General features: G+C 41.5%; 2 protein-coding genes and 1 long non-coding RNA gene across 3 annotated transcripts; all 3 read right to left on the bottom strand.

The window, feature by feature from the left end:
- Window positions 1–399: 399 nt before the first annotated feature.
- LOC109473550 lies at window positions 400–4,638 on the bottom strand. The gene is made up of 2 exons (XR_002140424.1): window positions 4,486–4,638; window positions 400–2,189 (listed from the first exon to the last, which is right to left on the bottom strand). It is a non-coding gene; the product is annotated as an uncharacterized LOC109473550 (long non-coding RNA).
- A 10,346-nt stretch (window positions 4,639–14,984) lies between these two features.
- On the bottom strand, window positions 14,985–20,363 carry LOC109473490. Its single transcript, XM_019773357.1, has one exon. It carries the CDS (start codon window positions 20,361–20,363, stop codon window positions 14,985–14,987), a length of 5,379 nt encoding a protein of 1,792 aa, XP_019628916.1.
- Window positions 20,364–21,493: 1,130 nt separating this feature from the next.
- LOC109473304 lies at window positions 21,494–23,038 on the bottom strand. The gene has a single exon (XM_019773177.1). It carries the CDS (start codon window positions 23,036–23,038, stop codon window positions 21,494–21,496), a length of 1,545 nt encoding a protein of 514 aa, XP_019628736.1.
- Window positions 23,039–23,087: the final 49 nt, after the last annotated feature.

Genomic DNA, 23,087 nt, shown 5'->3' with positions numbered 1-23,087 from the left:
GGTACGGAAACGGCGGCACTCACGAGATCGAGGCTCGTTTCACGCTCAAGGGACGATGGGTAGACTTCCTGGCGGCAAAGTCAAATTTTTCCTGTTCTACATCACATGTCTTAGCGAGTTTTTGAGTTGTGATTGTTGATTTTTTAGAAATTTTGTACACATCATTATCAAGATATGTAAATATTTATCCTAAACTTACACTTAGGCCATTCCAATGAAATTTCTTGGTCCTGGGATAATTTTCAGGAAATTCCTGGATACTTGTCTTCTGTGAAAACATGATACTTCTAGCTTCTCATCCCCCCAATGCCTCCACTGTGCTGAAGTGTCATCTTGTTGTGAAATCATACTTTGATTATTTATAAAAGAATAAAAAAATAAGGCAACACAGACACTTTGATGACAGGTTTTTTTAATGACTATCAAAAGGAATGCACAAAATTGGTACAATACAGGCAATACCTTGGGTTTATGAAAACAATATCTTAAAAATTGTACACAGAGACATAACAAGTTATTCCTATCATAATTATAATGATTCTAGTCAAAATGCATGTATCTACAACCTTCCAATAAATTAAGGTATGTCTTACCAGAATTGATCCTAATGTAAGATGGTAGTTTTAGAGTAGGTAGATCAAAGACATAGTTTTATGTATTATGTAAAATGTTGTCACTCTCTGCTGTTTAGCACCTTGCCTGTCTGCCAGTATCAATATACACCACAAAAAGGTGGCTAGACAAGTCCAGTTAACACTTACATGTGGGCTGCCGTATTGTCTACCAATCAAGGTCAGAGTCTGTTACGTGCATAATTAGAATGACTATAAAGTTAGGACAGAGGAAAGCTAGCCAGTCAGTTGCTCACAAGGTTACGAGAGAGTCTAGTCGGAGTTACTTCTGAGTGTCCTGTGTCCGTTCCAACTGAACAAGTAAGTCCTTATATTCGTCTATAAAAAAGTACACAACACAATGTCCGATTGTTAATGTAACTGAGGCTCTTGTTAGTTGTCAGGAACTGTAGAAGAAGGGTTGGATATCTTGTCGTTACAATGCTGTGGATGTTTATTATTGTGTTACACTGTGAATAAATACACTCTTCCGAAAGCAGAATCCAGTATCCGAATCGTGCTTGCTTGAATGTTTAGGTATAAGCTAACATAGAGCAAAAAGGTTATTGTTACAAATTGGTGCCGTGACCAGGATTCTGCTCCCTCGGTGGAGTGCCAGGGGGGGCCTGACGACTGTGTCTTCAGTAGAGATTTCGGCCACTAAGCTAGTTATGTTCTCCCTACTTTTCTCTAGGGACGTAGGACAGTCAGGTAGGGGGTGGAATAAGCCAATTACCACCCCTTTGGGGATAACTACAGCTTCCCTGTTTTCATTCACTAGCAGAGTCCTAGCTTTACCCCTAGTGACACTATCCGCTACCATCTCCGCTTTTATGCCAAACCGTTCTAGTGACGCGACGGGCTCTACAATGCCGGCGCTGACCACGTCACCGGCACGATTAACAACTTTGCCAGGGGTCATGACGGAAGTAAGGCTCTGACGGACCCTGAATGTCTTCCAGGAATTGTGCCTGAGTGCAAGCTTCGTGGAGTGTTTTGAGACGGAGTTTTTTGACCTCCAAACTGAGTTCGGGATTTCCCAATCGGTCCATGAACAACTGTTTAGCTAGCCTGTCCCTGATTTCTAGGGGGGTGTTTGGGTGCACGCGCGATATCACATGCATAAGACGGATCTCAAACTTTTGGAGAGACTCGCCTGGTTTGCGGCTGATTACATTGAGCTCCCCCTCGTAGTGTGTGGGGTCTTCACTTTACATATTATAAAATAGAACATTATAATACCAACAATGCAATCGCTTGACTAGCATCAATTAGTTGTATAGCTTGCTTACAGGTCCAGGTAAAGTTGGGATGAGGAATCCCAAGTCATCCAGAAATAGATAGGAAATTATCAGCATCATTATAATGAAGAAATAAATAATAAACAATATATCTTTAAAATACATTGTCATCCGATTGTCATGTTTTAATCCAAGGTATGAATATTCTGGTTTTAACATTAAATAATGAATGGGACTTGAAGATAGCAATAGAAGGTGATCTGGTGTCTAAGGCAGGGCTGAACTCCACATTCCTGGTGCAGAACAAACCAGTACCTCACTTGGTCCTGTACTTCAACTAGAAAATAAAGAGAATAATAATGAGATAAAAGTACCATTTGCTTTTCTTTCTGCAGACAATCAGTAACTGAAATACTGTCAACATTCAGACTGCATCACATAACATTGCATGGATAATTCTCTGGTTCATGCATTACATTTCTATTCATACACCATGAATGACTTTGTATGGCTTTTTCTAAGTTGATACTTCATCATGGGTTCCTATTCCACAATAACATTACTGGCTGTGCAGCTCATAGATGGTCATATGTGTTTAAAATAAGATCCAAACATTCATGAATACACACAATTACTGCAGGTGGGGGAGGGGAGGGGAGGGGAGCTGGTCAATGTATAAATAATACACTAGGTGTATCATTCTTCTGTGCAAATGTTTCTGATTGATAGGCATGTATCTCTTTGAAATTACAACATATGTTAGAGGTGTATATGTTCTACTATTCTACTTTATTTGGGAAAAGATCCTTTATTTCTTTGAGAATTTCTTCCTAGGCTTATGGTTGACACCCAAAGCAGTTTTGAGTGTGAACAAAATGGATGACAAAATTTCGAACATGTTTGAAAGTCTATAATTCTTTATCAAAAAACATCTACATTCTCAATATCCTGCAATATGTTGGACTTACATATGTACTTTTGTTTCATTTGACTTTTAAAGAAATCTGTTGTGGTATTGAAATCTATGCCGGTACTTGAAATTCCCATACTGTAAAGAATATGGCTGACAAAATGTTGGGAAGTTTGACTTTGAGAGTCTATATTTCTGGATCAAATGAAAGGATCTTTTCTATATATCCTGCAGTGGTGTGACAGGGAATATGTAGTTATGTTTCATTTGACTTTGAAGATCATTCTATATGTTTAAATTTATACCAGCACATGATGTTCACCCACTGTAAACAATATGGCTGACAAAATATTAAGCAACTTTGACAGTCTATACATCTGGATCAAAAGTCATGATCACTTTGATATTCCAGAATATGTGGGAGTGATATAAGTAGTCAAGTTTCATTTTACTTTCAACAAGATAAGTTCATGTATTTGAATTTATGACAGCACTTGTAAACAAGATGGCTGCCCAATTTAAGCAAATGTTAGGTCAGTTTGAAAATCTATATTTCTGGATCAAATGAATAGATCTCTTCAATATCCCAAAATAATTTAGGGGGTATATGTAGTTATGTTTTACTTGACTTTGAAGAAGATCAGTTGTTTTTTTTAAATTTATGCCAGCACTTGAAGTTGAGGAATGTAAACAAGATGGCCGCCAAAATGTTAGGTAACTTTGAAAATTAATATTTCTAGATCATATACAAAGATCTGTTCAACATCCTGATATAATTTAAGGGGGTATATGTACTTAAGTTTTATTTGACTTTGAAGAAGATCAGTTGATTTTTTTATAATTTATGCCAGCACTTGAAGTTGAGGAATGTAAACAAGATGGCTACCAAAATGTTAGGTAACTTTTGACAGTCTATATTTGTTCATCAAATACCTGGATCTCTTCCATATCCTGGAATAGTTTGGGGGGATATATTTTGCTGTGTTTCATTTCATTTTAAACAAGATTAGTTGATTTTTTTTTTTAATTTATGCCAGCACTTAAAGTACACACACTGTAAACAACATGGCTGACTAAATTTTAGGTAAGTTTGACAGTCTATATTTCTAAATAAGAAGTTGGCATCTCCTTAATATTCCAGAATGTGTGGGAGTGATGTATGTAGTCATGTTTGATTTCACTTTGCAGAACATCAGTTGAATTTTTATAATTTATGCCAGTGCTTGAAGTTCACATGGTGTAAACAAAAATGGCTGCCCAAATTTGAAGCAACTTTGACAGTCTCTATTTCTGGATCAAAAGTCCTGATTTCTTTCATATTCCGGAATATGTTGGTTTGGTTTGATATATGTATTGAAGTTTTATCCTACTTTCAAAAAGATCGTGTCATATTTTTGAATTTATGCCAGCGCTTGAACCAAACACACTTTGTTCAGTGGGTGGGAGGGGGGCAAATACATTGTGGATTCAATTTCTCGACATCGGTTCCACTGATTATTTTCAGGTTTTCAGTCTTAAAAGGGCCCATATAGTAGTAATTAAATCAGTACTTGAAATGCGATTTCGAACTACCATACTATCACAGATCAAATTTTTAATGTCGTCAGAGGGCACAAACTGCAGTTTCCCAGGACGAAAGGTTCAGAAACAGGGCAATCGGCTCTTCTATAAGTACAAGTCACATGAAAGATGAAGCACCAATGTATCCTACGTCTGTACGTACCTGGCATGTAGTCTTGCGTGGTCATCCTGGTGAACTGTGATCTGTTTTCCAACATGTACTTCATGAGCCGCCATCTTCCTTGGCGGCCATTTTTGTAACAAGCCTAAATTCCCATAAAGCATTGTGTTTCCCCACCATTGCACTTAGCACCATGCTAAGTCCGCCATTACGCTGCCTCTCGCAGACTCTCGTGCGTTCTCGCGATGTTTCGCGTCTGACTAAATGGACAATGACCTGCAGTACCGGCAAGGGTCGCTAGATAGCGTTCATGTACGGTCACTAATTGCAATATTACTAGTATATCATGGACATACATGTGCTAGCAGGTACCGGGGTTATTATATTTATGTACCTTCAACCTAGTACTTCATGCTTTTAAATCTTTACTTCTTTATAGCAATTTCAAACAGCCTGTAAGCAAAGCTATTCATACACAGAATTCAATGCTGACAACAAATATGCTGAAATTTGACTAACTTTTAGAGTGCATATTTCTTAATTAAAAAAGAGGTATTAAGTTGACCTTCCCCGAATAGATGTAGAGATACAAGTACTAAAAACTTACACTACTTTGGGGAAAAGACATTTACCAGTATTTTCTCCTAGCTCCTGCCAGAAGATATTACAAAATAAACACGAGAGTCATAGACTTCTGTAAAGCAATATTGTCAGACCATATTTTACTAACTTAGAATGTCTACATTTCTTGTTTAAAAGCATGTGTTTGTTTCATAGTCCCATGTAGGTTGGAAAGACATCAGTACTAATGATTTGTACTATTTTGGGGGAAATCATACATATAGTTCTTGGGCTTGGTCAGGGAATATTGAAGGGACAGAGAGTACAGGAATATGGCCAACCAAATTTGCAGCTACTTGCAAATTCTATTATTTTTTTATTGAAAGCATGTGTTACTTTGATAATCCTACACATGTTGGAGAGATATATAAGTACTGTTAACTGTTAACTCATACCACTTTTTTTCAAATATCAGATGTGGTTTGTAATTCCAGTCAATGGTTTAATGTGGCAGAATCTGTACATGGCTACAACACTAAAATTTGGGCCAACTTCCAAAGTGGATATAACTTCATCAAAACCATGAATCGACTTGACATTCCTCATGGCTTAGAGACACATAAATACTATTGACTCAAAGTATTTTTTACTAAGATCAGACATGTTTTGGATTTGCGGCCAATTTTGGAATGTTGGTGGGTGGTTGTGACCAAAATGTCCGCCATTATTTGGTCAAGTTTCAAAGTCTATATTTTTTCATCAAAAGCATGCATGAACCTGATATTCCCTTGTATGACAGGGACATAAAAGTACAATTGAGTCATAGTACTTTTTGGAAAAATCAGAAGTGTTTTTTCTAATTCTGACCAGATTTTGAATGGAGCTGTTGTGAACAATATGGCCACCATTATTTTGGCCAACTTTCAAAGTCTATATTTCTTCCTCAAAAGCATGGATTGTTTTGACATTCTCTCATGGCTTAGAGACATATAAGTACTATTGACTGATAGTACTTTTTTAAAGATCAGACATGTTTTGGATTTCCGGCCAATTTTGGAAAGTTGGTGGGTGTGACCAATATGGCCGCCATTATTTTGGTAAACTTTCAAAGTCTATATCTCTTTATTAAAAGTATGCATGAGCTTCATATCCCCCTGTGTGACAGGGACATATAAGTACTATTGACTCATAGTCATTTTTTAAATATTAGTTATACTTTTCACTGTTTGTTCATTCATTGAAAGGCCTAGTGTGAACAAAATGGTTGCCCAATTTTTAGCCAGCTTTGCAGGTGTATATTTTCTGATCACAAGCATGGATTGGTTCAGTATTCCCTCATATATTGTAGAAATATAAGTACTACTTATACATGCTACTTTGGTGAGATGTACACCAGCTGATCAAATTCCAGGGAATGTTGAAACCAATACACTTCTGTCCTGTGGGAGGGGGGCAGGTAGACATAATGTCAACATTGCCAAGTCATTTTCTCACGATCGGTAAGGCCGATTGACTTCAAATTTTCTGTGTAAGTAGGGTCTATCAAGTTCTAACGAAGGCTGTGATCCAAATTCAGCTACATATTAATGTACCTGTTTACGTCTCATTTTAACACTTCCAAATTGAACAAAGTGTGGTATCAGAAGGTCATCTGTAGATATAAGAGGTTGAAGAAAGACAATCGGAATTTTACCAAGTGCATATGCCATGCAAAATGAAACACCAATATAGTCCCTGTCCATACCCACCTTCCTTCTTATTGTCCTGATACCATTACGTCTTCTTCTTCTTCTTAGTGGATTGGCGACCAACATCAACGTACTGATGGCTTTGCCGCACTTGGTTGGTTTGGTGAGGTCAGAGGTCACGGTAGCATGTTGATGTTTTTCAAAGTACTGTGTCAGTACGTTGACTCTCGCAGACACTCGTGCGTTCTCGCGATGTTTCGCGCGCAGGCCGAACGTTTTGTTCTAACATCTAAGCGCCGGGCAACTAAATGATCAATTTCAGGGCTCTTGGAACAGCTTGGAAGTGTTCTAAAACTTATCCCATCTTCTTGTCTTTTGGTGGTCTTGAAGGGGGGTCAGAGGTCATGCTGCCCGTGTTTATATTTTATCATGATATTGCGTTTGACTAAATGGACAATTTGGAAGTTTGAAAGTTAGTTCTTTGGGCTAGGAGCAGGCTTCGGGTGACTCACTGGATTGAGATTTCCTAAGAAATTCTTTGATTTCAGTGTTTTTGACCATTTTTCTTGTTCAAGGACCTGCAGTACCAGTAAGGGTCGCTAGATAGCGTTCATGTACGGTCAGTAATCACAATATCAACCGAGGACGGGATGGGAGTATTTACTGAAGGGTTTATTGCAGATTTAAACAGCCGATAGAGTTTAGAGGTCTGTCAACAGACATAGCCGGGGGGTTCACGGGCCTGCAGTTCCCACAAGAATCGCGGATACGTCAGGTCAGGCCGCCATCTTGAGTCGCGCATGGAATTGTGGGAACGCTTGGGGGCAAGCTTGTATAACCTTCACAAACAGCTAGACGGCGTTTTTTGCGCATACTACAACTATATAAAGTGTTTGCGCTGTTTTTGGGTGTGAGAACGATAGGAGATATCCTGAAAAGTGAGTTCCTATTGATATGAAACTAAACATGCTGATAAATGTATAGTTAACTGTTACATTATGTATAACCTCCTTGGTAACGTTATATTACCACCCAAGATACTACTGGTTTCTCTTCTGCAACTTACGTCTGTACCGCTAGGAGCGCCTTTTTGTGGGCCAAGTCTGGCCTTTTGAACCGCCATATGCCTTAACTGCACTTTATTCCATATGATTTTATTCTATTAAGTAAGATTTTACATGAGTGAGAAGGAAATGGTAAAAACGGTGCGGCATCCTTGACAAAAATGGCGGGAAGTTGCACTCTAGCTGGTCTTCGCCCTCAGGTGTTTAACAACTTGAAGCAGATTAACCATATAACTTTACTACATGTATTGACGTTTGATCCCTTCATAAAAATACTAACTTTCATATTCTCATAAGAAAAGTAACGCACACGACGTCGTTTTGATGTCATGTCGTCTGAAATTGATGAAAAAATGGCGGGAAGTTGTACCGTAATCGGTCTTCGTCCGCAGGTGTTTAATACCTTCCAGCAGAGTAACCATTCCCAACATATTATCTTCAAGTCAAGACGAAAGGACGTCAAAACTACGCCGTGTGCGTTTCTCTTTTTTACTGAAATATCAAAGTAGAGATCATTTTGAAATGATAGAAAGCGATTTAATACAAGCTGTAAAAATTATATGGTTACTCTGCTTCGAGATGTTTAAAAACGTGCGGGTGGAAACCAGCTACGATACAACTCCCCGCTATCTTTTCTATAATTCAATACGGCATGACGGCAACACGACGACGTGTGCGTTTATTTATTTACAAGAATATCAAACTATGAATCATTCCGAAATGACAGAAAGTTATTACAAGTCGTAAAGGGATTGAAAGTCATCGCAAGTTGTAAAATTTTATGATTATATATTTTAACACATCAAACGGGTGGTTTTACATAACGTCTTGATCTACAGGAGTGAATTTGGAATAATTGCTAAACATAGATGATACGAATAAAGTGTACTCTTCGCAATACTATACATTTACCAGAAATGGCACATTATTTTATAATACATAAATGTAGAATTAATATTCACAAACAAACAAATAAAACAGGCGGATTACTATTACTGGTCAACGTACTGGCAATTTCATGAAAAAACAGTATAGCCCCTTGTCACACTTTCATGAATTTGGCCCCCTGAACTAGCCGAACGCCGGCTGTTTAAGGGCGTGTTCAGGGATCACATTTGACTCCAATCTAACTAAACTATCTAAACTCATAAACATTCCAGACTTGTTAGAACTGTACAAGTGACAATCTCTACCATACTACCAGGCAAACCTTGGCAAGACAGTGTTGTCATTACTCTATATTCCAGGTCTATATTCTGGGTTAGTCCAATAACTTCTTTATGTACAGCTGTACATAAATTCCTTATTCTCATTATGTTTCAAACCCTAACTGTGTCAAGCATTTTTTTTTTAAATTGGGACAATACTATTTCAGCAAATGACACAGATTGAGTGGGGCCACCGTGCCTGCTATAACCTGAGTGGACCATGGAAAAGTTAGCTGGACATAGTCAATGTGCTATGTACGTAATCTATCAAAAGTTTCGGTGTGAGGCGCAAAAAGGCTAGGGATTCACGATGGTGCGTTAAGAAACAAATAATTAATCGATCTAGTCTAGGCGTGGCGGGGTGTGCCCGCTAATTTTATGGTGTAAAAGCTAGATTTTTTTCTTTACAAACCAACATGTAGTCACAAGACGTGGTGACGGCATAATCAAGTTAAGCTGAGAGGTGATTGTTGAGACGTGCAAAGCAGCATATCTAGAAAATACACGGGAGAGTTGGCCCGCAGGCATCGACCAGTTCTTCGGCTAGCATTTCTATTCGCTAAAGTCTCAACACACAAAATAGAAAACATAGCAGAAACAATAGCGTGCTACAATACCTTTCAAAACCACAAACGTTCGCAGACGTTATACACGGCTAGAGTTCAGTGGTGGCAATTCCAGGCAGAAGTACATAGAGTTCATTCAGGTCACAGCAGAAGTTAAACAGTTCGTGCTGATGTTTGTTGTCGGAAGCTTAAGCACACGGAGGCGTTAGGTCGGCGACACTCGTCGGTAACTGGTCTGGTCGGGCTGGCACTATTGGACGCAGAAGGACGGCAGCGTGGTCTACTCACGAGCGGGTGCAAGGTCTGGTACACGTGGGGCGTTTGGCCATATGGCACGGCGGCAGGCTGGCTAAGCGGTCGGTTGGAGGCGTGGTAGCGCTGCTCGTGCAGCGATCGGGTGGTTGGAATCGTGACTTCCGAAAATAATTTCATCAGGTTGGTAGAACTTAGGAGACGGTTAATTCTTTTTTACACAAGCGGTAATTCTCACCTTGCTGACGTTTCGGTGTCTCTCATACACCTTCTTCAGAGCTTCTGAGTGGAGTCCTGCATCTCGCCGCTATATGTAGCCGATGTACATGTAGGTTGCGCTTTTGCGGCGAGAACACTATCCCAAACGTAGCTTAGTTTGTACCCCCCTCGTCCCGGTTCATTACAGGGGCTGACTTTCTGATCTAAACTGCCTCCTTGATCCAGCGGGTTCTTCTATTGTCTTCTCTGTCTATAACTTTCGCCCCCCCCCTCCCAGTCAATTACGCAGTTGTTTCTAGCAATGTGATCTGTCACTGCTGATTTCTTTTCTTCTTTTTCTGTCTTTTCTGTGATCTTGCGTACTTCACAGTGTCCATGTTGTCAGCTTCCCTCTTCTGTTCTTCCAATCTAGTCCCAAAGGTGCGTCCCGTTTCCCCTATGTAAACTTCACTGCAGCTCTTGCACGGGATCTTGTATATGCAGTCCGTTTTTTGCCGTGTCATCTAGGTTATCTTTTGGGTGGACCAACAGACTCCTCAGTGTGGTATTTGGTTTTACTGCGGTGGAGATATTGTGTCTTCTGAACACTCTTTCTAGGGGCTCAGTGATTCCTTTGACATAGGGCCCTCTGAATCCGAGGGTGGCATTGCTTCTTCAGCTGAGTGTGAGCCTGACCCAGATGAGCTAACTTGTTCAAACTGGCAAGAAGCGCCTCGCGAGGTATTGTTGGAAGGTTGAGCCATACCATGGGCAGTAATATTATTACTAGATTGAGTCGTTGTGGCCCCTGGGTATCCGATTGGAGGGTGAGGAAGATTATAAGATTGATTATAATAAGGCTGAGCCGGTGTGGCCCCTAAGTGCGGGTTAGCGTCTGGAAACACATTATCATCATCATTATATTGAGCCTGATTGGGGATAATGGGATAAAATTGGTGCCAGTTAAGTATTTGTCTCCATATTTCGTTTAATATTTCATCCTGCTGGAAATCTTCTCTGCCCGCCTGGAGCACAAAGGGATCCGGCGCCGCTCCAGAGGTTTGCCTGCTATATGAATGTTGGAAAGAACGAGATTGGGCCGGGCGCTCAAATAAGATCCTAAAATCGTCCACCATTGCCGCCATATCCCTGGCGCACATCTCCTGAATTTGCTGTCTGAAAGCGGCATATCTCCTACTCTGCAGTCTCATAAACAGAACTGCTCTATCCCGCGGTTCCATTGATGTCGTGGCTTCAGCAACATAGGCGTCAGCCTCATCACACATGTTTTGCCATGATTCGTCCATCGCAACTGTTAAAAAAACATGAAAACAAACATTAGATTATCATATTATCGTATACGGTGGTAACGACTCTCCTGTTAGGACCACTTGCTCACCCGGTAAGAAAAAACGTGTCGACCAATGGTGTAGTAATTTATTGGATACTTTTTTTCATTTATCTTTTTTAACGGATCGTTCCTTCAGCCAAAACGGGGTGATTTCAAAGGATTCCAAGACAACTCAGCCCCTGAGACAACTCGGCCCCTGGCCATTCAGGACAACTCGGCACCAACCCCAGGACAAGTCGGCCCCATAATTTCTCAGCAAATAATATGAATTTTGGGTCAAAAAATTGTAACTGTTATCGATCTAGAAGCCTCCTGACTCTGATTTTAACTTTTTTCTGAGTCTCAGTGACATACAGTAACGTTAGTATTTCTTATAGCGACAACGGACTTGGCCTGCGCCGCTAGCGTAACGCCCCTGGCGCTATCGGCGCTATGTCGGCGCGGCCCGTCCGAGTAATCTAAAGCGTGCCGATCCAAGAAACGGCTAGACTTACAATTTATATTGATAAAGAGACTTCATGGAATCGTGAAGCATGTAGTGGTAAATGTTCAACGTTCTTTTATAATTGTATCCTCGTATGTTTTCGGCGGGCGGGCATGAAACTACTTATACATAGTATGACCCCGTGAGTTTACTCGTAATTTAACTCTTTGAGTGGCGCGGTCAAGTCCGTCATCACAAAAAGAATAACATGTCTCAGAAAAGAATGAAGTTAAGATTATTGTCAGGAGGCTACTAATTCTCGGAGCCCAAAATATTGATGATTTGTTGAGAAATAATTTATGGGGCCGACTTGTCCTGGGGTTGGTGCCGAGTTGTCTCAAATGGCCAGGGGCCGAGTTGTCCCAGGTGCCGAGTTGTCCTGACACCATTTCCAAGGGAGCCCATGAAAAACAGTACGCAAAGGCCCAACGTTCTGTGATCACTTCAAAGGCTTCTTCAGGGCTAGCAAGAACACACGCAGCACAAAAGGATGTAGGACACTCGTTCGTCAAATAGATTGTATGTTTCCAGCAATTAGAGTTCAGAATTTGTCAGGTCGTCAGGGATTCCTCATGTTTGCATGCTCTCGGCCTACTCGCTACTTTGTTCAACACGTCATCAGCACATTGTCCCCAGCATCTACACGGCAAGCCAGAGCTGTCATTAGTAGTATACTTTATATTCTGACTAACTAGTAAATATCGACAGGGTGGGGTCATTATATAGTATTACTGGCCTCTTTAAGTATGAAATATAATTACTTACGTTTTTTCGTCGCTGCTATATCAGTATATTGGAAAGTCGATAATTGTAGAGAGTCGAGATCTATACAAGACCTAGAAAAGAAGCCTCATATATAGGACCTTATTGTGGACATAAACTCGAGGAATGTTAATGTTTCTCATTAACAATCTCATTTACTTTTTTTAGTGCTTAAGTCATTAAAAAGTAATTACCGTTATTTGTACATCTGTCGTATACTTTATTTTAGTTCAAGCTCTCAAAAACAATGTCAGGCTATTTTGTACACTTAAGAGATAAGGGAATTCTTTTTACACAACCGAAGAGTCTCACCTCGCTGACGTTTCGGTGTCTGTCAGACACCTTCTTCAGAGCTTCTGACTGGATATTTTGTACACTGAACATTGTAGATTCGACTTTTTAAATTTAGCCATAGAAGTATTGAACAGCCACGCGATAATTATGCAGTCTTTGATGGTTGCCAGATGACAAGGATTTCAAGGAAGTCATTAAAGTATAATGTAACGTTTTTGGAGTGTGTAAGTCGTTAAAAAGTAATTAATATTATTTGTACATCTGTCCTATATTTTTATTTTTAGCTCAAACTTCTCAGATGACTAAGCGGTATTTTAACCTTTTTTCAGCCTGTTTTATCTTGTATTTTGCTTGCATTGCAAACACAGATTGCCTTATAATTCTCACCCCCTTCTCACCCTGACGCCTTGTCAGCCTCTTGGTCAGTCTTTTCCACTCTGTTCTATCTTCAGCTATTTCTTTAACTACTCGGAAGTCTGGCTCTTCTCTTCTGGTGATTTCAATGATCTGGTCCAACCATCTTTTTCTTGGCCTGCCGGCTGGTCTTTTCTTTTTTGGGTTTCCAATTAAAGATTCTCTTCACATCCCTATCTTCCGGCATCCTCTGTAGGTGTCCAAACCATCTCAGTTGGTTTCTTTCCACAATGGAGAGTACTGACTCAACTGAAAGTGCTCCACGGATGATGTCATTCCTGATTTTGTCTCTTTTTGTGACACCATAGATGAGTCGTAACACTCGCATTTCAGTAGCTTGTATCCTACTTTTTAGTTTTTGAGTTAGAGTCCAGATTTCGCTTCCGTATAACAATACAGGTCTCAATATTGTAGTATAAATACAGGTTTTAACGTCTCTGGGTATGCATTTTTTTTTTCAGTAGAGGATAAAGGGCACATAAGTTCTTAGTCAATTTGGTGATCCTGTTGTTAATCTCCTCTTCAGTCATATTATCGGAGGTCATTTTACTGCCTAGGTAGTTGAAGCTAGTTGTTCGTTTGAGAGTGTGGTTGTTGACCGATATGGAGCCCTTACTTTGTTTTCGGCCGACTCTCATATACTCTGTTTTCTCATAGCTTAGTTTCAAGCTCGCTCTAGACAGTTCTTGATCCCACTGGGTCATAACTCTTTGTAGTTTCCATATGCTATTCCCAGTCTGTGCGATGTCATCCGCATATCCAAATCGTTCTATTTCAAAGTCCTTTCTTTCTATGACCTGGATTGTATGGTTAAAGTAAATAATGAAGAGGAGTGGAGAAAGGACGCTTCCTTGGCGCACACCAATATTGGTGTCAAAGTATGCAGTGCCACCTAGTACAGTGCTGCACTGGTTTTCATATGTACTTCTTATGGCTCTAAGGAGTCTGAGACTTATTCCAGTTTCTTTTATGACTGTCCACATCTTCTCTCTTGGTATTCTATCAAATGCTTTCTCCAGGTCGAGGAAACATATGTGTTGTTCAATTGAGTATTCCCAACTCTTTTCCATAAACAGTCTCAGCGCTGCTATTTGGTCTATAGTTCCCCTGCCTGGTCTGAAGCCGCATTGGCTTTCACTGAGCAGACTTTCTGTTTTCTGTCTCAGTCGTCTTTCCAGGATTCTTTCATATAGTTTACCAATATGGCTCATAAGTGATATACCCCTGTAGTTTTTGTACTCAAGGGGATCTCCTTTGTTCTTAAAGAACTTATAATTATATTTATAAATATCATTATCATAATCACCATTGGTTTTATTCAGAATAAAGAATCGGTCTTGCACTATACTCCGAAATTTCCATTACAAGGCATTCTAAATAGATTTCCGAAAGGATTAAATGCATGAAGTGGGAATTAATACAGATTCTTTATTGACACAACAAAAAAACAGTACAGGGACTTTTTTATGGCCTTCTACAACTCAAGATCTAACAAGGATAAATAAATAAATGTGTTGGTAACGTCATCTTACGTACAGAGTATTTCTATGATCTAACAATAAAGGTTTAACTATTCTCTAACATGTCTCTTAAATTTGCTGGCAAGGTTAACGTTAGTTAACGAAGGTTAGACCAGAATAAAAGTAAAAAAACTCTTTATTTTATTTCCTCATTATACAAATAAAACTGTTACTATCAATCATTCTTTAACTTTCAAAAAACCAGTAAGGCTGCTCTGCTTTTTACTGTCCATGCACTTCCTAACACCTCGTGGTTTTGTAGACGCTTTAGGAAGAACATTGATACGGGGCTTCTTGAGGTGACGAATGGCGCATGGTATTTCAGGACGGCCTCTCTTGATACCAGACTGAGCCTTGATACCAGACTGAGCTGACATTGTGAAGATATCATAAACTTTACTCACAAACGGCGGAAGGGTGTCTGGATCTTTGCTAATGTTATGTGTCCATTTTTTTACATCTATAGCCCTCTCAACACGCAACACAGCGTTCATGGGCTCATCTTCAAACCTAAGTTCTATCACTTTCAGCCTGGCAGGTTGATTGGGCAGCTGTACAGCGTTGATGATGTTATGCAACTCTCCCAGCCTCATGTAGAATGGTCCGTCCTCGAATATCCATGTATCAACTAAGCGATTGTCGTCTCGTAAAATGGCAACATCAATCAGCTCGTGTTTTGTGCCGGTGGTGTTGTGTCGGATAATTACTTTGTTCGTGTATTGTTTGGGGTATATAGCTATAATATCATTGTAACAGCTAGATGTTGGGGCAAGTCGTTGCTTTGTTGTCATCAGCTGATCCAACTGTGTAGCAAAACTAAATCTGTTGCGGGTGTTATGACAGAAAGAATCCTTATTAGTGAGATAACGCTGTTTTCCATCTATAGAGGTAAGCAAAACCGGTGTAGAAGATGTTTGTAAAGCATAGCGCCCACCCATATCCAGGCTAAAGTATTCTGTTTCATCCGTCATAGAAATCGAGTAGACATTCTGCTTGTTCCAAGAGGATTGGTTTACGTCTAAAAATTTAGCATCTTTTAACACGTCGTTACTAAGCATGATGCGCGACACCGGTCCTCCCGAAATATGAATATAACGTCTCGTTAGGTCAGTCTTGCTAAACATACACCAAAAATCACACACTGCTCCTGAGTCAGGCAGATCCCACCAAGTGTCAGGTGGAGGCGGTTGGGTTAAACAATAAGCTTCGTCGTACCACCAAATGGGTAGATGTGGCTCATTTTCTTCCAAATCGTCAATGTACATGCGTAGTTGAGCAATATCGGCTTCGCTGTGTTTCTCAGGTAAATCAAATACAATCTCCTTGAAATTACACTTGCGCTCGTATGCAATCTTCTTATCCCAAGTCTCGATTTTCTTAATTACATGATAAATTTTGGCGCGTTCTTTCTCGGTAAAGTAGGCGCGTTCCTCTTCAGGCGCTACCAGTTCTCTAGGCATTGCTGTGACGGATAGCCGAGTTATGGTGTTACTAGCCGTCTCTATTCGTCTTTGACGGGCAGCACGTTTTTCTTGCTCCATGGCCCATGCTTTTTCTCCTAATTCTTGACGTTCAATCTGTTCTCTCCGACAACGAACCTCAGGCTCTTCAATGGCATGGAGCAACACCTGCAAGCTATCTTTTAAAGTGGCCGAGACCTGAACATCATGTTTTCGGAACAACTCAACGAATGTTGGAGCGGTACAAAGATCAACGCCTGATCGTTTGCAGGCCCGGATAGCCTGTTTAGTAGCCAGCGTCTTTGGTTCATTAATATCGCCCACCTTCTCCACACTCTTCATCCAATCCAAAGGCAGGATATTACCGTGAGAATATTTCTCAACCAAAGCATTATGGGTGTCGCTGTCGTCAAATTTTTTGAGATCCTCTCGAGCCGTACAAGACTGATGGTAAGCATGTTTTAAAGTCGATGGGGAGACGCGTCTTCTCTGGCTAGGTAAATAGATATCCTGGTCACCCGTCTTCTGAGAAGTTGGGAGAGTCTCATAAAAATCTTCTAGTTCGTAATCAATTAGGTCGCAGTAGTCATTAACCTGCTGGTCAGCAATCTCCTGTGCCCGCATGCGCACGGTCACGACTTCATACAGTAGTTCGGCGAATTTTACAAGACCGCAAATATCATTGCGTCCAATCATCTTACTTGTAGCGATTTGAGCAGCCGTTTTCACCTTCGTCCTATCGGCCTTAATGCCTGTCAAGCCAGCTTTGTGAGCTACTAGAGCTAGTGAGCCGGGAATGACCTTCTGTCCGTAGTAACATTTCTTGTGAAACATACATTGGAAGAGAAACACTTTCTCTAACTCAATCTTGCAAGGATGCGGAAACATCGAATTCAAGTAGTTACAAAACTTCTCTTGTTTCTCAAAATACTTGGTAAAAATCTCAGTAACTGAGGCGCGATTCTTACCGCATAAGTTACGACTCAGACACGACATGCGCCCCTGACCTTCAGGTCCAGTGGTGGCATTTTTGTCAGAAATCATGACGGAATCCGTGTCGCCATTAACGACGTACATTTGCGCTTCTTTTGCCTTGCGAGCCACAAATTCAATCTGGTTTCGGCCCACTTGTGTTATAGTCGCTCCCACGGGACCCGCAGTACGTACACATACTCCATAGGTTGCATTCATGGCACATTTGACGGCCTTCTGTAACACATTGTAAAGGCCCTTTTCTATAAGGTCGCTGGTCTGTGCCATTTGATTCTTATATTTTGTACGCAAGTTGGCCATGAGTTTCAAAAACTGAGGCATGATGCCGGTAAAGACGTTGTGTTTAGCATAGTAGACCTCAAAATTGATCCGTTCAAAGTGGTGTCTGTAAGTACACATGCGCGGGTCCTTTACACCTTCGACGCCACCGCCACAGTTTTCCTCAGGGCAAGCATGTTCCACCACGGGGCGTACATTTTGGAGTTCGATAGTGGTGTATTGGTCAGGATTCAGCTTCTTTGCAAATGATTTTCGCAATAGGGTTGTGGCGCAAATGCCATGTGCTCTCTGGATTGAGGGATATTGGCCACTGAAATCAAACACCGTGATGAGTAGATTATACAAACCATTATTATTCACAGTGCGGCCCGCAGGAACAGCTAAGTTGTAGATATCAATTTCTTCATTGAATTCATGCCCTGGCTCCCACAGTAGGCCTTCGTCACGAACCAAGGTTGTGTCAGGCATGTACACGCCCTGTTTGTAACTAAAAGAAGCCAAAGACGACATTACTGTTCTAACCATCTCATTTAGAAAAAGCTCCCTAAAGGGGAGGGTACTAATTTCAGCCATTCCTGCGGCAAATGTCAAGGTCTGTAGCACGTTGGTTAGAGCATAGGTAAGCCCACTGTCTTTGAGACAATAGCCACAAAAGAGTTCAAGGTCTTCGACACTTCCATTGCGCCATGTGTTTGTTATATTTTCATACGAAACCTTCTCGTCATGAACTTTGGTGGTATTGAGCCATTTTTCTGCAGCTGTTTCCAATTTACAGCCTCGATTGGGGTCACCAACTTCATACATAACATCTAACAGGGCCACAGTATGACTTGCCAAATTTCGATGTTGTTTAGCATTTATTAACGCGGTACTAATGCCGCATTGGCAACGTTCTTCGAAATGTTCTGCCGATCCGGTCTGTTCTAACGTGGATAGTAAGGGGTAGCTGTCGGGGCCATTCTCTCCGAAGATTCGCATGTTTTCCCAACCTTGATGATTAGCATTCGATGCATCCACTTCTGTATGTTTATACAGTTGATCTAAATCCTCGTCTTCAATACGATTGGCCGCTTCCCCACGAGCTTGTTCGATTCCTTTAGCACGCAGCTCCACCCCGACATCTTGAAAGCTCTTCTTGTTGGGTTTACGGCGGTACTTAATTTGGATCTGATCGAGTCGGTGCGTCAGCGAAAAGTTTATGTAGCGGGGTCTTCTTTCTGCATCCAATTGAACCCGTGAATCTGTCATGTAACTGGTCATTTTGAGATATTTCAATCTGGCAACAATGAAGGGAAAATCGAATTTGTGCCCATTAAAGTAGCCCACGATGTGAGACTTGCAGTTTCGTACGTAGTCAATAAAGGCGCTCAGGAGATGCCTCTCCTTTTTAAAGTACTTCATAACCACGTTGTTTTGATCAAAGATTGGATCCTTCACTCCTTGCGATGAAATCCTACAAATGTTGGCCACATTTAAATTCATAGCAGCACGTTCTTCTCGTCCCCCATCTTGGCGGCGACCGGCAAGCAGCATAAAGTTTACAGCCTCTACCGGCTGGTCTGTCATATAATTGCTCAGAACCGTAGAGATGAGGTTGACTTCAAAGGAAGACTCGTTTCGACAATGGGGAACATAAGACACTTCAATGTCAAAGAATAAAGCTCTCAGAGTTTTAGTGTGCTCCATCAATTGCTCGATACGGGCCGTTTTTTGGTGTTCGGTCAAGTACTGGCTCACCAGGACCTTTTCCCAGTACTCCTTTGCTGCCAGCCGTAGTTTAAATTCAATTCGGCATTGTTCAGCTAAGACGTCGTTCTCATCTTCATATTCATCTATACGGTCCATCGTTTTTGTAATGCTTCTCCAAAGGCGGTGTATAGTTGTACGCCATATTTCAATCCCAGGATTCGATCGACCACATACCAAGATGGGGTAAATACAGGCTGCCTTAAACTCTTGCCACGTGCAGGCCTCACCTGCACAGGTACTGACCTTCTTTAGATTATGACGCAATACTTTTTTCAAGGCAGGGGAACCGCATGTCTCCAGAATCTCGTCAAACTTGTGCCGGATGGCTTCAGTGTGCTGCTCACGATCCTCCCAGGGTATGGTGAGGTCAGAGTTGGTCTGGAATTCTATATCTTTATAGTAGGCGGTCCCACATTTGAAGGGGTGTTTGTAATGGAGATGTTTCGCTCCAATAGGTTTGTTTACCTTAAGAAGTCCTAAAACTGGGGCTCGATTGGCTATAAACCAATTCGTGTGCGGGGTGATCGACGAATTCAGTAAATCGGGTAAGAATAAGGAGCCGGTAGTTATATCTTCCCGAAGCAATTGGCGCAGCCGCCACAACTGTGGATTCTTGCTGCCACCAAAGTATAATTTAAGATGATATAAACTACCCTCAGCAGCATGGTTAAAGGGGAACTTATGGACCAGTTTAGCGTCGACAATAGTTTCAATTCCCATTTCACGAATCCGATTTACGATACTATTCAGATAGTGGGGCGTGAACCATTTAGAAATACTGCTCTGATCACGTATTGTAAGAGACACGGAAGGACGCAATCCATATACATTCAAATACACCTCTTCTTTTCCGTACTTATTGAGTTTTGCTACCTCTGGTGTAATGCGTCCTTCAACACATTGAAGCACGATTGGTCGGATAAAAGCCGTAGTGTGATCCACGCGTAGAGAGGAGAGTCTCACCTTTTCCTCGCATCGATTGAGAATATAAGCGGGTATTGTACCACATTCCTCCCGAAAACACTGCTCGTTGAAAGGTTCGTACGCATTGGTATATGTGAGTTCAGTTGTCGCCATGCTGACGATGGTAAGAAAGCGAGGATGGCCAATGTTTCACTTGATTTTGGCACTGGCTTACCTTGACCCTTTCTGTCCACTCCCCCCTTCGTCTGTCTTGCATTCAAATTAAACAGGATATGATAACGGCAGACGGTGTGTTGCTTACTACGCAGCTCCGAAGCACACAGGACATGCCGCTGACAGAGGCAACCTTTATGGGTAAATACAAACTCTCAGCTTTAGATGGGACGGCTTATAATGACCCACCTCCACCGGGTGCTGACGCTGCTAATAATAGGTCAATAAGTGGTCGTTTTGACGTCACGATCAATTACCATACCTCAGCCACACAATTCCCATGCCATGTTGTGCGAAAAGACACTAGTGTATCGTTTCCTTGGATCCATGTTCATCCAACCCGCACCGCGGTTCAAGGATCCCTTCGATATAATATCGAGAGGAAAGAGGAATTCCATGAAAACCTTCAAGGCATGCGAGCATACCATTGCTGATAATGCGCAGAATGTGGGGACGCGCATGCGTGTCAAGCGCTGTAGAAACAACGGGAACATTGTTGAAGTTGTAGGAGTAATTTTCTACCCCGAAGAAGCCAACTAAAGCGAGTGGACGTGTAGCTATAAGGTAGAGCCCACCAACAGCATGGCTGTAGAGAAATTACGTACTCGTTATCTCTACTATATGCAAGTACCCGGTCTTTATACGGATTCAGGCTCTAGTACGCGACATGAGCTTAAGAAAGAGCTTAAAGTGATAGAAGAGATAGAAGATCAGCATCCTAATTGCTATGCGCAAAGTAGTGAATACGACCTCACAGACGATGTACTGGTGCAAGCCGGACAGAGCTTGAAAGATTATTTCATGGACGAGCGACAGTCCTCTTTTATATCCGATTCAAACTATATAAAGAAGCCCAGGTTGATTATCAGTGGTCACAAGAGTTGGATATATGGTATCGAAAGCATCACTCCCGATAATGCTCAGGCGAAAAGTGTGGGTGCATATGTTATCTCACCATTCACCTCAAACAATTATCGCTGTCTAGATATAATCGCCTGACCACTATGTCGACTAACTACGGTGTCAGAGATATGACAGATACACGTATGGTTAAATAAAAATGAATTTATTCACAAACAATTAACCGCTTCAGTTATATCAGACCGGCAGAATGGGCATTTCTTCAGTCCTTCTGCGCATATCTCACACACGCCGAGATGACCACACGGCTGTAAACACATGCTGTGATTATTGGCCCGGCACAATAAACAGAGGTTGGGAGAAGGTGCATTGAGTTTTCTTACTTCCCATCGACATGTCAGTGCATTCTTTTCGATTGCGTAGTTTGAAAAATCAATTCGGTAGCTTAATTGTGCAACGCTGCAGCCATGCACGTTAATGACTTGGGTTTCATAATCTACTTCTTTCAGCACGTCGAAAAAGTTTTCTTGATCCTCTCGCTGAAGTAGGAATACATTTTCCTTTGTCATGTCCTGCCTCTGTGCAGGCCCACCGCTCATTGCCATCAACTGATTGTTGCTGTTTACTAATACAAGACAGCATATACAAAGGGTGTGTTGTAGATTCGTTTCACCTTGTCGCGGATGGAACAATTTGTGTAACATCTCAATGTAGACACGTTTCTCCTTGTCCGAAGACAGCAGTTGAGGAATATCCATGATAAGGGATAGAGTATCATCTGAATAAACCACTCTTCCAGCTGTAAAATCTCTGGAAAGTTCTGTGAAAAAATATGACGTATAGGCGCATTGCTCGTTTCTATTACAGCGGCGCTGTAAGATCTCCTTAATGTCAAACACCATTGCAGTTATCTCAGGATTATCCATATCGCTCGCCAAGTGATCTACCCAATGGGTTATGTCCGGCGTCAGCTGTCTTGACAGGTCCTTTCCCAAGTCAATATTGCCAAAATCGTGACAGGCCATATCCATGTAAGGTGGCTGACTGCGTTTGTCGATTAGCAATGAGGCTTTTCCAGGCTCATTTAGGTCAGGGAATTCGTCCACCAGCTCCTCGTGCGCAGAATTTTTAACAAACTCTAAAAGATCCTCCATTATGCCATCATTTTCGTTGTCTGTCTCCCGGGTTACATGCACAATATTGCGGGCACCTCGAGACGTATGTATATTTATGCCTTGATCTGAAGTAGAACCACCATATGTTTTGTCTCGGCTCCCCATAACATGTACCTGACCCATAAGACTAGACGTGCGGACCAGTGTTTCTTCTAGGAGTTTCTGGTCCATTTCAAAGTCGTGTTTGGATGGAGGCTCGTGTTGATCCTCGAGAGCCTGTTGCCTAATGTCTTCGTGACCATCGTAGGTGACAGGTTTTTGCGTCCCGACCGTCGGGGGTATCGTCGCAGTGTTACTTATCCCCACCGTTTCATTCCTGTTCAGTTCTGTTTCGGTTGGCATGCATTCTGAACCACAGACGCCATCATCTAAACAGTCCTTGTCGACCTTAAGCAACGATTCACCGCACACACCCATGGCTTGTCCCCGATCTTCTCTTATTGGGTTTATCCCGATAGAGTCATCAAAAACAATATCGCACATGTCATCTTCAGACTTTTGATCATCTTCAGTCAAATCTTCCAACTCTGAAGGAAGCTCTCTCAGAATGCTGAATAGATCCGACCCTAACGTTTCCATGTTGCACTATGGACTGAAATTGGGTCTGGGTCCGTTTTTTTTTTAATAC

The sequence above is a fragment of the Branchiostoma belcheri genome, unplaced genomic scaffold, assembly GCF_001625305.1.
Source record: "Branchiostoma belcheri isolate BF01 breed outbred unplaced genomic scaffold, Haploidv18h27 scaffold3, whole genome shotgun sequence".
NCBI lineage: Eukaryota > Metazoa > Chordata > Leptocardii > Amphioxiformes > Branchiostomatidae > Branchiostoma > Branchiostoma belcheri.
The sequence above is the reverse complement of the archived record's forward strand: the minus strand, read 5'-3'. Positions and strand labels throughout refer to the sequence as shown.